This window comes from Tauraco erythrolophus, chromosome 12 (genome assembly GCF_009769465.1).
Source record: "Tauraco erythrolophus isolate bTauEry1 chromosome 12, bTauEry1.pri, whole genome shotgun sequence".
Taxonomy (NCBI): Eukaryota; Metazoa; Chordata; class Aves; order Musophagiformes; family Musophagidae; genus Tauraco; species Tauraco erythrolophus.
This window is the reverse complement of record NC_141476.1, coordinates 14,167,067-14,182,499: the sequence shown is the minus strand read 5'-3', so window position 1 is coordinate 14,182,499 and position 15,433 is coordinate 14,167,067. Positions and strand designations below refer to the sequence as shown.

Below are 15,433 nucleotides of genomic sequence, written 5' to 3'. Positions count from 1 at the left end.
AGGGGGAGGCTGAGCAGCAGGCAGCCTCCATGTTCTCTTCCTGAATGAGTTAGCAGCTCCTGTTCCAGTACATTTTTCATCCCCAGAGTAGCCAGTCACTTGCAGAAATACCTGCTTTTGCTGTTGCCCAGTCAGGCCAATGGGCATTGCCCTGTGGCCAGATTTGGCTAGCATACTGTCACATGGACCACACAAATCTGAGGCTTTTTTCTAAAAAAGAGTGGCATTTTGTTTCATATATAGTCTTGTATGGGCAGTTCTCATCCTTAAGAGACTGTTTTTATTCTTGGCAGCAAAACGTACAAAGGCAGCAAATCCAATTTTTTCCCTTTTTAGGCTTACAGATAGTCTGCAAATCGTTTCTTTCTCTGTTTTTTTTTTTTTTCTTTGGTTGTTTTTATTTACTGATATTTCTGTTTTCTATCAAATAATACGACAGCATAGCTCAAGTTTACTGTGTCTTACTGTATCTTCCTCAAGGATGTGCTGAAGATGAGGTAGTTTTGAAACAGCGCAGGAAGAACATGAAATCAGTGGTCTCCGGTTTCTAGAATCTAGTCCTCCTGCTTGCCACAGTAGGATTGGTTGTGTTAGCCAGTTCAGCTGCAACAGCCCTAGCTCCAGCCAGAAGACAGTTAACAGAGAACCATCTCATCAAAAAGCATTTCTGATGTGTAGCCTGTTTTACATTAGCCTTATTGAAGAAACACCAGAAAACTGAATTGCTCTATTTTTTCTTGAAAGCTACCATTACTGTTTCAGACAAATCTGGAAAGGAATGAAGGAATGAGGAAGAAATGGGAGAATGAAGTTGGCAGATCAATTTACTGTCATACGGGATTTGTCAGATTTAGCAATACATGATTGGAATTATTCCATTTGCTTTTCAGGCTTTCCATCTATGCCATTAAATGTAGTTTTCTAAAACAGACAGCAGAAGAGTGAAGTGCATTTCATTTGTGTTGGATGATTGTCATCTTAAACGCTAAAAAAAGAGGGAAATTAATTAAGAGAGTGGTTAAAGAAAACAGATGAATGAAATGAATGGGTTTTTTTTTTTTTTGCTTATTTAGGAGAGTTTCACTGGTGTAAAATGAGCAAAAAGATATAAAAGCTTCTGGGAGGGTGATGAAAGCTGCAAGAGCAAACAGCAGGTCAGAAGAGATGAGGAAGTTTAACAGGAATGGTGCAGTAAGTCAGCAGGGGGGTGAGATTTCTGGGTTTTGCTCAAGGGGAGGAGCTCATGGCTCTGTAATTAGAACTACCTCAAGGCAAAAAGTAGCTGCTGAGGTTTTATCCATGCCCTCCTACCCCCTAAAAAATCCTGTTTGGTACATTTTTTCCTATGAGGTTTAGAACTACTTCATTAGAAAACATTTTTATTAATTAAAAAAATTAGAGTGCTTAGTATTTTCCCTGAGAGTATGACTTTTAATATAAACACCTCCTGTTCTGCTGAGAATTGCTGCAGTAGGATTTCACCACCTGAGCATTTTATTATTGATTTCCTCTCCTGACATTTATTTCTCCTCTTTAATATTTCCTATTGCCTTTTACTCACAGACTGATCTTCAGGCACTTCCAGCTGAAGCTGCAGTTTGCTTCATGTGCATCTGCTTTTATTTCAGACACTCCTGAGAATATTCTTGCAAGTACATGACATTAAAGTGATTTTGTATAGGTGCTGAACCAGCAGTATTTTCCAGGACTTTTTATGTTGCTAATTGCGGCCACATAGTTACTACTATATTTTTTCCCTTAGGCAAGGGGCTATGAAGTTCGCTACACTGTGTAGATTTACATACTGCAGACCTCTTGCTGTCAGTTGTTTCAAGCTACATACATTTTTATGTATGTAATGGTATGAATATAAAAAGAGATGAAGTGTGCTTACAGTTCTGCATTTCATCACATTACAGATAAACAGCCAGCACTCCTCCATGGCCACTAATAGATTTCTCCAAGTTCACATCAGAGGACAAGTTAACAGTCGTATACAACTTAGCCGTATATAACTGGTTACGAGTGGGTGGTGTAAACTAACTTGAATTTGATAGTCTGTTACTTCCTTAATCTGTTCAGGTTTGAAATGGTATCAAGACAATTTACTATCTAACAGTGAAGTAATATTTAAGAGTTAAAGAACATTCCCGCTCTACAGTGCTGTCAGATTTCATCTTTATATGGATGTAAACCCAGAGCTGGAGATGCTGAAACAGCTGAAGCTATGTATGAAGATAAAATTTATGTACATAGATATAAAGAAGCAAATTTGACGGTGCATATGTTTAAAGTAAATTCTGATGAATTAGTTGGGCAGAATTTAGGAGAAGCCAATGGAGAAAACTATGTTATGATGTGGTCTCCTGTTATTTCAGAAATAATTCACATAGAGAAAGAAAACCTGCCTCTGCTTAGAGAATTTAGTAGAGATATTGTCTAGTCTAACAGCAAGAGCTGATATTTTCTATTCTTTCTGTTGCTCTATTTCACAAAATTTCATGCAAGTCAATTAGTCTCCAAGGCTTTTCTTTTTAACCAAGCAGTAAGTTGACTTTTTTTCCCCTGCCACAGTGGCATCTAAGTTGTCATGACAAGAATAAGTCAGTGTGTCATCGTGAATGCTCTTGTATTCCTAACGAAGTTTATATTGCAAGCCAAGGATTTTGTACAATCTTTCAGGTCGTTTTTATAATAGAGTGGAGTGGTCAAATTCTTATGATGATGTTCTGGACTGGTCCTGTTCTAGTGACGTGTAAGTGATTTTTGCAATGTTTGCGGCTGACTTGCACATTTTCCCTGAATAGCTGTATTAAAAACCTCCAATGGCATACTTAAGTCAACTTTGATTGTTGTGTCTTAATCTTAGAAACATGGATAGTAAACATATTATGCCAGGGCTTCAGTCAGCATTTTGTAGATTAAATAAAAGCTTAACTATAGTAACTTTCTGGGTGGGATTCGTACTGATGCAAAAAACCTCCTGCACTTTTCGTAATACTGACTTCCAGGAAGTACCATTATTGGTGACAGGACACGTGCCCTTCCATTAAACTACATTTTAACATGCAGTTATGTCCTCTGTTGTCAAAGGGTATCTCAGTTCTCTCAAATTTAACCACGTTAGCCAGATAACCTCAGAGGAAGTTCTTGTACTTGGGAATGCTGATAACTTATTTTTGCAACAATCAAAGACTGAACATTAGAAGAAGAAAATCTGTACCATCCTACCTGGCTGGTTTAGTGCACATGTTGTAGTCTTGTGACAACGTGTAGCACTCCGCAGAGCTGTGGTTGTGGTGATGATCAGAATTCACATATACACAGGCTATACCAGCACAACCATTAACGTGGATACTGGTACATATCTCCATGGGCTTAAGTAGTTTATTATATGATAAACACGATGTAAAAAAGCAATGGGTCATAACTGCATTATGGTTAAATTTGTATTTTATAAGGTTTGTAGACTTTTCTGGGGGAAAGCAGACTTTTGAATTATGTAACTTCCGTGATAAAGATGCATGTATAACTAGAAAAAAAATACAAAATCTATGCTTACTTGATAATGAAGGAATAAATATTACTAATGCAAAGTGTGTTGATGAACTACTACTTTTTTTTTTCCCCTAAAATACAGACATCTGGAGTATTTTTAGAAAGAATAGGCATGTCATGGGTCTGTGTGTACTATATAAGACTTCCTAAGATAACTGTGACTGCTGACAGTGCTCCAAAAGCTTAAGCTCCAACTGTATGAAGAGATACTCCAAAAATTGCAAGCATGCCTTTGGACAGCAGTGTAAAGAGAAAGCCTAGTTCTAGAGAGAGCGATCAAAAGAGGTGGTGGATGAGACGTGTCAGTACCTGAGAATGAGATACAGAATTAACATGTCTCTCAGAAACAGCACCTTCTTGCTGAAACATCGGTATTTCACACTAGCTGCTGTGATAAGCAGAGGTTTCTATAGCTATTCATCCCATTTCACTGCTTAGAATGTGGGGTTGCTTACTTAGGTGGAAAAAAAAAAAATCTACTTAAGCTGCTCCTCAGAACTTCACTGTAGCACTTCACAAATAAAAACCACTTCTTGCCCAGAGAAAGGGAAGCAGAAGAGAAACGTCCTTTCCTGTTTTTTGTTACATCCCTGACCTTTAGCTAAACCCTGAGTTTAACTCTGCAACGGGGGTAGCGCTATCTGTTACGACAGGCTTTAACTTAGCAGGAACACAAGGTTTGCAGCCCTACGTTTTACCGTTCCTTTTCACACTAAGCATTTAAAATCCTATTGCTATAACTTTAATTTTATATTCCGGTAGATATGTAGAATGGGATCACCGATACTTACATTTTGGGGCACTCTCTATTTTCTTCAGGGATGAGGGGGAAATGCTGGTATTCCTTAATATACATAGCAGATAAAATCCCAAAAGAAAAAAGCAGCTGCACAAGAGTCTGTCTTATCCACGTCAACATTCCCTTCAAAATACAGAACTAGTAATTATGTACAGTTGAGGTTGTAGGTTCCTGTGAAGTTTTCCTGTCCATAAAGGTCATATTCCTTGTATAGTATGTAGTCTTTCAAGCAGTTTGGCAGTGGGAGGAAGGTCATGAAGACAGGACAATGGAGACGCAACCGGCCCATGCATTCCCGTATCTTTAGACGGCAAAGATGCTTCAGAGAGCGAGGATTTGCTAGAGATGAGAAGGCGAGACTGATAACAAGTTTTTTATTTCATTTTGTTCAATTAGTGAAGTTTGAGGAATGTACTTTAACCCTAAATAACTGGTGCCAGTTTTCTGTCAATCTGAAGAAGCTATTTAAAGTAGAATTTTGAGTCACTACTTCTTAATCTATGTACAAGCAAAATGGACATAGAATTAATCTAGACCAGAATTAAATCACTCAAAACCAGTGATTTGTTAGATTTGTTACATCAGCTTGAGGCAGGGGGAAAAGCTTTTCTCCTGTTGAAGAGGATTGTGTTGTCTACATTGTAATTCAAGTTCCCAAGTGCTCTACATGAATTGCGTGGCTGCTGTCTATCAGACTTGTGAGAGAAATTTAGTTTAGATCCTACCACAGACTGATTTTTAAGAGGCCTCTTACTGTCAAAACATAACTTTTGGCCCAAAAAGGGTCAAGAAAAGCACCAGTTTGAGGTGGAGAAAATGAAAACTAAAATACTACCAACAAGAAAGCCTCCAATCCCAAAACAGCTTGTTTGTAATTTCAAATGTAAACATCAGATACTTACTTAAAATCAAATTGATATCTGGCCAGAGTTCCTGCTCTTTGAGAACTGCTTCTAGTTTCCAGCAGATATGAACGTGATCGACGTAATCTAACATTATTCGCACTACTTTCCCAGACAGGTGCTTCAACCACGACAAGGTTATCACTTCGCAGAACTGTTAGAAACAAAATGTTTAATAGAGTAATGCTCAATGCTGCTGGAAATGACTTGGGCCTCTGCAGGACGAGAGCTGTGAAATAGCTGCAGCGGAACACCAGGAGGAGCGAGTGTCCTGTCGGGAGCTTTAAAGGTTGTCACAGTTTGTGTTAAGACTCACTAAGAGAATCTGAAAATCTGGGAGATGGTTATTTCCTACTAGATCCAAAAATGAGCTTAAGCAGCTGTGTATTTCGTAACTAAGTGTTTAAAAAGAAGTGCCACCACTCCCCAAGAGGAATTTAAACTTGCGTCCCAGCATGCTAAACTGGGGGACTCACCAGCCCAGTGCACGGCACATCCCCTTATCTTCAGGTTAAAGAAGGGTTTATTAGGTTCAAGTGGACTTTACAAACTGCAGAACAATGACGCTGACGGGTGTCTCTAGGGAGCTCTTTAGATTGGTCTAGGTTTGTTAATCTCTGCTCAGTGCTTCTCATGCCAGCTCAGGGGGTCCTTACAACAGTCCTCCAGTGTCAGTGTTAGGATGCAAGACAACCCAGCGAGCCAGCCTGCAAGTCCCTGCTTTCACAGCATAGACAAGACTATTTAATTTAATCTATTTAATTTTAAAGCCTCGTCTGTTGCTATATTTATGGGTAAGCTGTCTTACAGTTTCAAAACTTCCTTTTCTGACTCTGCATTAAGTACATTTTCATTTAGATTTAGGAAGGATACTGGTAGTAAAAAACCATATGAAGCCATATGATATACTCACCATCGTATCTTTGATAACAGTAGAAGTCCACCCATCAGTCACATACTGGGAATGCGAAGTGTTTCCCCGAGGGCAGTCGAAGCAGCGGTGCACATCATACCCATAGTTCATCAGCATTCTTAACATGACTTCATCTTTCAGAGCATACTGTAGCGCTGATGGAAAATGTGTCGTATTCACTCTGCAGAAGTAATTGACATTAGCCCCATGTCGGAGCAGCAGATTCATTAATTCGTAGTTGCCCATTCTTAAGGCTATTTGGAGGCAGTTGATGGGATCTTGGTTTGGCAGGGCTCCAGCATTCAACAGCAACTGTGTTGAACAGATATCCCCATTGGAAACAGCAAAGTACAACGCTGATTTCCGGTGGTCATCGTAGCCTTTGCGAACTCTTTGATCCAGCATAAAATTGGCATCAAATCCAGATTTTAGGAGAAACTCAAGGCACTGCGGATGTGCTCCTGCTGCTGCTGAGTGAACTGGACTTATCCCACTTTCTTTAATGGCATCAAAATTAGTAACCGGAACTAAATTTTTTAGGGCTCTGAAGAATTAAAAAAAGAAGAATGTCAGAATCTTAAACATACTGGATCACCTAGCTCAATCTTTGAATTTCTCTGTGTTGCTGGGCTTCAGAATTGATCATGATTGTGCACAATTGTCTTAATCTACCAAATCAGTACCATGGCACGCTATGCCTCTACGTTGACTTTAATTTCCAACAATGAAATTGTTAGCCAGCAATGGATACTGACTTTACGCCTAATACAACTAAAATATTATTTTATTTTACTATTATTCACGAACAACCCCATTTGTTGCTAGAGGAAAAATTATTCCTTCTCAACAGAAGCTTTTCCTGAATGTTGAGAGCATGGTGTTATTGCTTAACCCACAGGAATTAGGGAATTAATAGCATATAACATAGTATAACATGAATACATATAATATATAATTTAATACACACAATACCTTTAAGCTTAAATAGAAATTAATTAATATATTAAAAATATTAACATAGGAATTAAGAATCCTCAGATTCTTAACCACAATGCAACATTCCCCATATTGAAGACTTGTTCTCACTGGTTGTGATTTTAGCATAAATACCTTCCAGTAACCTTCCTGTCTTTAAAAAAGGGATAACCATTACCCCCTTAGTCTATTTGTTTATTTTGTATGTTTACCTTCCTGTGATGGGGTGGAGATGAGGCATACCCAAAGAGAGTGAGGACGTCCAAAGAACCTCAACATCAGACTGGACAGTGTTACTATATGCGACGAGTTGGGCAATACTATAGGAATTAGTATATGCATTGTAAAATGATGAAGATCCTGACTAGTCTCTTACATTCAGACACAGAAAACTCATATTTACAAGGTCAAAGAGAATTATTTCTGCAAAACGACAGATTTGCTGCCTGCTTTGAATAAGGTAGAATTAGCAAAATTAATATTTCTGGTGTCACCACTTCTTGATTTTGAAGTATATTAACTCACAGAAAGTGTCCTCTGTATGCAGCTCTGTGGATTGGCAAATGACCCGAGTGCTTTGGTACATTGGCATCAGCCCCATATTCTAGTAACAGACTCAGAGAATCCGGATTTCCTCCTCCTGCTGCTTCAAATAATATGGAAGCACAATCCATTGCCTGTGAAAGGACATTTGCACCTGGAAAGAAGCATCAAGGATTTTCACAGTAGTCACTGTAAATATCCAGCAGTAATTAACATCTCCAACCCTCCAGTGACATGGGATTGTGAATTCTATTCTCCACCAAAAAATAAACACTATGGCCATAAACCTTCATGCTGGATCCTTGAATTTAGATGTGTTTATGTAATCTTGGGAACAAGAAGATTCAAATTGCTTTGAACACAACTACACACTAAGACTTGCTGCTAGAACTGGGCAAGCCAGGGGTTTGGTTCTTATTCATAGAAGCAGTTGTTTTTCGCTTACATACAATGCATTTCAGTTTTTCTACTTTACGAAGACCAGACAGATATAACTGTAAACATGCAAAAACTCAAAACCAGTCAAAACAGTCCACACAATCCATTTCCAGCACTTCTGAGCCATTGTATAAAATTCCCCACCATAAATGTCTTGTCAAGCCTTCCCTAAGGTGACCTGTCTACATGAGAAAAAAATATGATTTGGGAGTCAAAGTTTTGAAATAAGAATAATATATATATATTCTTGAAATAAGCTAAGGTGCCGTCCAAAAATGCAACCAAAACATCTCCCGGAATATGTCAGATGTGCTTGCAGTTTTGCAGAGCATTCACTGATGACTACTGCAGTTTGCTACAAGTAAGTAATCTCTAAAAATATATTTTGTATATGTTTGGATCTATTAACACTACAGGCTGTATAGTCAGTAACATGATAACAGTTCATTTCCTTTCACTTCAGTAATACTAAGTTTTACTGCCTATAGAACTAAGACAAATTTTTTGCTTCTGCATTTAGGAATTATTTTCTCTGTTGGAAAGAGGATTCACTTTGTCCCATTTGGGCTTTAAATATTTCAGTACTAACACACGTGGGTTACAATTTCTACTCACTTGAAGTGCACCACCACTGAACCTAGATATTACTAAGACAATTCTCTGAGTTGTAAAACATAACCACAGAATAGTTGAGGTTGGAAAGGGCCTCTGGAGATCATCCAGTCCAACCCTGTGCTCAAGCTGCATCAGCTACAGCACGTTGCCCAGGACAGCGTCCAGTCAGGTTTTAGTACCTCTGAGGAAGGAGACTCCACAAGTTCTCTGAGTGACCAGTTCCAATGTTCAACTACTCTCACAGAAAAAAGTGTTTTCTTATGTTCAGACAGAATTCGCTAGGTTTCAACTGGTTCCCATTGCCTCTTGTCCTGTTATTGGGCACCACTGAGAAGAATCTGGCTCTGTCTCGTCTACACCATTCCATCAGATATTTATAATACCGGCAAGACAGACCCCCACCCCAAGCCTTCTCTTCCTATAACATCCTATAGGATAGAGTCTCACCTTTTTGCAATAAGAGCTCCATAATTTCTGTATGTCCGCCCTGTGCAGCCAGTGCTAGCGGTGTGAGCCCATATCCACTGCGAGGGTCAGGATCTGCTCCAGAACGAAGGAGAAGCTTCACCAGATCCTTCCTGCCTAGTCTGGCTGCCTCATGTAAAGCAGTCCTCTTGTGGACACACTGCAAATTCACTTGTGCACCAGAACTTATCAACAAGGAGGCCATCTCATACGAGTCATGTTTAATTGCTGTAAGAGAGTAAGCAACGTATCAGCCAGAGTGTTATTTCACACTGTTCTGTGCACGACGGCTTCTGCTCTGCAGCAGGCCAGGAAAGCTCGAGCTGTTCCTGGCAGTGCTATTTATATACTGAGAAATGTCATACTACACTGAAAGGTTTAACTTATCAACAAGTCTGTTCTTTGTTTCCAGGATAACATGAACTGTACAAATGAATAATTTTATGGTAATCTTCTTTCCGTAATCCTCTGTTGCATTCAGCAATGCAGCAGAACGCAACTTTACTTTCCACTAGATGGAGATCATATGCAGGGACTTGGTGCAGTCAGGAGCTGGCCTGCTCAGAGCGCTCTATTCTATGAAACAAAGTTTAAAATGCCTGTTTCATATGCCTTCTTAGCGTAATAAGCCTGATCTGCTAAGTCAGTAAGGATCTTAAAGAGTAATTTGCATTGGTTCCAGTGGATGGAACAAATAAGCAACACCTTTCCCTCCCTCTCTCTTTGATCTTCCAGGCTGTGCGGGCTACAACAGTCAGTGCCCTGCACTGAAACAGATTAGGCAGAGAAGCTTCTTGTGCCACAGCTGCCTGAAATACCACTGACAGCACACTATAACCTGTGGTGCCTCATTACCTGTAACCTGCGTGACTGCGTTAGATAAATCCCATACATCGCCTTCTTGGGGAAAGAGGCATTTTAATACAGTGCATTTCAAAATGTCTAGGAATTCTCTGCATCTTTTCTAAGTAAGTGCCCACACTAGAAGCTTTAGTCATTTCACAAGGATGGACTGGGGGTCCCTGCAGATGGTTGGTGGGCTTTTTCCTCTTCCTTTAACAACAGTTTTGAAAAAAACAGCCTTCTATTATGGAAAAATCTTACAGGTTTGTCCAAGAAACTAACAGTGCTCCTTTAGAACTCAGAAAATGAGAACATGCTTTCCTTTTTTGGCTAGGACCCAGTAAGAATAGCAGCATCATAGCCCAAATTGAGGAAAGCAAATGGAATGAACACAGAACAGTTTTTAAATACATCTTGGCAAAAAATGTTTTTTTTACAAATCAAGAATTACAGTTTGTGTGCATGATCAAATTAAAATGGTATTTACAGTAAGAGTGATACTAGATATAGGACCTTTTTATTAAATTAAAAAAAAAAATCAGAGAGAAGTGAACCAAGAATTTAGGCCTGGCTAGCTTCTTCACTGTCATACTCACGACTGGATTAATTCCAGTCATGTCTGAATAGGGACAAATACTGTTTACGCTCTGCATAATGCAGATAAATCAGGCCGGTTTGCTGTAATTTTTGACAATCAAAACTAAATACCACAGTTTTTGGACAAAGAGAAGCTGATGCAACAGAAGAGATACCATGTAAGCAAAGTATATGAATGCTTTATGCCTGCAGACATGAAGAACAGTAACAGCATGAAGAAGCAGGAGGACCTGGTTGTCCGGCACCACTACATAAACGATGCCAAGGAAAGCAGAGGAAGACACTTTGCACTTTGTGGAGAAAGCTATTTGATTCTTTGAGGAAAAAGATGTATGTTCAACCTGAAACCCAAACTTTTTGCAATTGAAGGGTGGAAAATGGTAGGTGTTTGGAGCTCCCTGTATTGGATCAGACTTTGGGGAAAGACTTGTGGCTTCTCCTACTTCTGTGTTTCCCAATACTTAAGTAGACTAATAAGGACAATACTTTAATTAATAAATAATGCTAAGAACTTTGTGGCGACAGTCCCTAACTTGGAATTACAAGCTCATTTAAAGCTTTGATATGTCTAAGAAAAAACAGACAGGGACAGACACATTCAATACTGAGATTACAATATTTTGCTCACTATAGTAAAATATTTTGGATATTGATTCGAAGTCAAATATGTCAAATTGAAACCTAAAACGTGTAACCATCTCACCCCATTCCCTCACCTCTCCACCCCTAAACAAGGTATTCACCTATAACTAAAGCAGAATCTCCCTCTTCATTCTTAACATTGGGACTGCAGCCATGGAGCAGGAGAAAGCGGACATTGTCTACAATGCAATTCCTTACTGCCACCAAGAGAGGTGTTTCTCCTTTTAGAGTGGTCTGTTCCCACATAATGGCACGGGAGGCTGAAATACAGAAAAGCAGAACACATTTAAAGTTGGATGGTTCATCAAACCCGATTTTGTAAAACTTTTTGGTGGGAAACCAGAAGGACTCTGTACCTTTTAAAGTTATTTCAAGGATGTTCTTGTTTAGCTGTGCTGCAGCTTCATGCACAGGAAGCCAGCCTTCTTGATCTGCTTCTTCAAAAGCAGAACTGTGCCTCACCAGCTTCATCAAGGCCTCTTCTTGGCCTGTGGTGTTTGAAGACAGACACATATCCCATTACTCATCATAATCCAAAATTCAGGCAACTAATACATTGAGTGCCGTTTATCTCCTCAACGTACCTAGCATAAACAACTTGCTTTGTCAAAGCCATTTTTTCTCAAAGGGTGGTTTACATGAATGGAACAATCAATGCTTGACATTGACTCACAAAGCATTTTGAATTATACACAGAAAAAACTGCCTTATGACTAAAATATTTCAAATATTTTACAGTATGACATTTCACATCCTTGTGAAATGACTAAATATTTTACAATATGACAAATATCTTACAGTATGACTAAATTATTTCAAATACAATCCTCATGAGCAATAATGCATGAAAGTTTAATGTATAAGCCGGTGTTTTAGTGAAACTGTAGGAAAAAACATTTAGGCTGGCAAAAGTAAAATGAAGCTGACTCAACAGGGATGAGACCTAGCTCATTATTCCTGCTTTTACTAACAATCTTAATGGATCTTTAATCAACACAAGTGATTATGCTTTTAACTTTATATCTCATAAAGAAACAGCAAAACTTTCTTGACTGGAAAGCCTGTTTAAGTAGAGGCCTGGTTTCTGTTCTCTTTTTTACCCCATCGTTCCTGCGAGAAGGCAGTCTGCCCTCCTGGTTTTTTACAACTACAGAGCTAGGGGACAGACTGCTCCCAACCTCTGCTGCTGAAGTTCTCCTACATATGGAAGAATTACGTACTCACAAGGCCACACCGCAAGTGTAACTAAAGTTTAGACACGTTCTCCATCGTGTATGGAACATTTGTAGTGTTTGCTTTTCCAGAAAAGACTTGGTTTCTTGACTCTTAGTATGCTAAATGTCTCTGTAACTACTACGATGTGTGTAGGGACTGGACTGAAGGTTTCCTGCTACTAGACAACTGCACTACTTATGCTTGTTGTTTAATTATCTCTGTGACTCAATATATAAATCAATTATACCACAAAAAGTAGATGTTTCAGAGGAGCAGACTAAAAGCATCTCATATTTGAATACACTAAAGTTTGGCAGCTAAGTAACAATTCTGGAACACTCTTTAGGTAGAGAAGGGATTTTAATCTGTAATTATCTCATAAAGCGGCAAATGCTTTTATGAAGTATTGACTAGGGGCCTTGCCATTCTGTTGCTTATTTTACAAGAAAGGCCTGGAATTTTCCCCTAATTCCAGGAGATGAAGCACTGGAATCTGAGTGAGATTTGAACCCATCCCATTACCATGCTTCTATCTAATAAGTTTGCTTTTGAGTGTTATTAAATCAGGTGACCAAACACCTAAAATGTAGACATTGTTCATCAATGCAATACCCAAGTGATTCCTGGGCTACAGGCTTGGTATGGTGTATTTGCACTTAACTGTCCGAATTGCTGCCATTATCTTTCCATGTTCTTTACTTGCAATATACTTGAAACTGCATAAACAGAACAAAAATAAAATGAGAAATAAAAATTAATGTGAAGTTCAGGATATAATTATAACTTAGTTTAAATACTCAAGTCTAGACTACGTGTTAGATTTCTGTAAGTTACATAGGTTTTGTCAGGGTTTAACACATTAAAACACTTTTTTTGTTGGTCTTCTCCTGCCACTATAAATATTGGATTTTTCACACAAAGGATGACAATTAAATACAAAAATGAGGAAAAGCTACCATATCAATCTATTTTTACATCACATACTTATCTTCTTCATAAAGCCTCATACTCATTTAGATATTGATGTAAAACATCACCTGAAAGTTTCATACATTCCATATTTTAGAAGGAAATGGGAATACTTTTTCAGGGAGAACTCTAAGTGAGCTACCAGTGGTTTCTAGTATCCATGAAACAAGGTCAGAGCCATACAACAGAGTCACAAAGGAAAATAAGGTTACTACATGCTTATAATAATGCCAAGAAAACACCCAAAATAGAATAACTTATTACCTTTCGTCCTCAGTTGCACTGCCACTTATTTCAATCTTATGCCTATCTTGTAAGCTTTCCTGAATAGCTTGTTGGGTAGGGATTTCATCATCAGAATCATCATGGAACATATACATGCCAAATTAGCGCAGCCTGGATTGCTTTTTGTAGGGAAACACTGCTTTTTAATTGGAAGCAGATGTTAAATCCTCAGGTTAAATCTAGAGTAATAGAAATAGCAATCGCTGTTTAAGAATTGAGAGAAATGAAACATAGTTTAAAATAAATGAATCAGAAATTCTTTCCCTCAAGTTCCAGTGTCCTCCCAAGTATTCAAGTTGGCACTGCAAAGAGTTATTCTATTCAGAGCAGAGTAAAGGTTTTCTATTCCAATAGCATGTGGTAGCTTTTATCTCTGTTCCACAGACTGAACATACAGAATAGCTGTTTGTTCTGGCATTACTTACTAGAAAGCAAAAAATAAGTAAAACTTAGTTTTCAGACAAATTGTCATTCCCTCTTAAGTCTTTTAGGCACTCAAATATCATCACAATTGTGCTCTGATGTCTCCTCAGTAGGAAAACACATGTGCCATAAGACTCAGGATGTTTTTTCAGTTTGTTCACAGAGGGACTGAAGCAAAGCACAAGTGAAGGACATGAAATTTTTTAATAATAGCTTTTGTTCAAACTGTTTCAGCAAAGGTATCATTAGGGCCATTATCCTGTAGTCAGGAAAGTATTGTAGATTTGTGCTATTATGTGCATCAGCCTTCCAACTGAAACAAGATCAAAGTCCATGCTTGCAAAAAAAACTTTACCACCTTATGTACATAATCTACAGTCATTGAGAACAGATAAACTGACAATTCTGCATTCTTCATCAATGCATGCCTGTTTTTTTCTTATACTTGTAAGGGATATATATAAAATACTGCAATAATATATGTCCAATTACAGGTAGAAATAAAACACACTCATGTAACCGCAATGAAGTTAATTAAAAGAAAAACAAAACAAAAATCTTAAGAATAGCATTAGTTTAAATAATAAAAAAAAAGTCTGCCAAATTGAAAAAGTTCAATTACAAATATTTTTACTCTTTTAAGATTGTAATACAAACAACAGAACATAGAAATAAATCCCATTCATACTATCTGTTAAGTCTAAAAGTTAAAATTTAAGAAATCATTAAAAAATTACTAATGATCAAATCGATCATGGAATAGTATAATGTGTGTAGAGGTACACTGTTATATGCACAAGCAGTCACACTGTTCTTTTGTATATTCAGCTACACGCTATTATAGACTAAAATCACAGATGTTCTGGTAGGCTCAAACCTCTCGTCTGTTTACCTTATCAAAACCTCCACTTCTGTCTTTCAGGAGAGTTGTGCTGAAAAAAACAACCAAAAATACAGGGCAAAGTGAAATAAAATGTGTAAGTAGAACTGAAGGAAAATAAATAAATTAGCAAAATAAACGAGCACAGCAAAATGAAGAAGGTTATCAACACGCCACTTACAAAGTTTGGAATAATTCTAGACACATCTTAAAGTCGAGCAGCAGTAATTCACAGCAAACCTGCGTAATTTCATGTTTTACCTGATCCGCCTAATGTGTCATTGCAAGGCCTTGCTCTGCAATTGCACATGTAGCAAAAAAAGAGAAATATACTAACAAAATACACGGACAAGTAACTGCTAGTATTTGAT

At 38.1% G+C, this 15,433-nt stretch overlaps 1 protein-coding gene across 1 annotated transcript; it reads right to left on the bottom strand.

The window, feature by feature from the left end:
* Positions 1-4,502: 4,502 nt before the first annotated feature.
* On the bottom strand, positions 4,503-13,871 carry ASB14 (ankyrin repeat and SOCS box containing 14). Its single transcript, XM_009979635.2, has 9 exons — positions 13,739-13,871; positions 13,171-13,221; positions 11,647-11,783; positions 11,392-11,550; positions 9,191-9,436; positions 7,673-7,844; positions 6,173-6,716; positions 5,260-5,413; positions 4,503-4,696 (listed from the first exon to the last, which is right to left on the bottom strand). The coding sequence occupies exons 1-9, from the start codon at positions 13,852-13,854 to the stop codon at positions 4,503-4,505; spliced, it is 1,773 nt and encodes a 590-aa protein (XP_009977937.1). The 5' UTR covers positions 13,855-13,871.
* Between the last annotated feature and the right edge of the window lie 1,562 nt (positions 13,872-15,433).

Bases quoted from the DNA above. Each gene is read 5' to 3' on its own strand.
- ASB14 (XM_009979635.2), bottom strand. From the start codon at position 13,854: ATGTATATGTTCCATGATGATTCTGATGATGAAATCCCTACCCAACAA. The intron at 11,551-11,646 runs GTACAGAGTCCT...TCTGTATTTCAG, and splicing joins CCTTGAAATAACTTTAAAAG to CCTCCCGTGCCATTATGTGG. The intron at 7,845-9,190 runs GTGAGACTCTAT...GCTTCTTTCCAG, and splicing joins GGAGCTCTTATTGCAAAAAG to GTGCAAATGTCCTTTCACAG.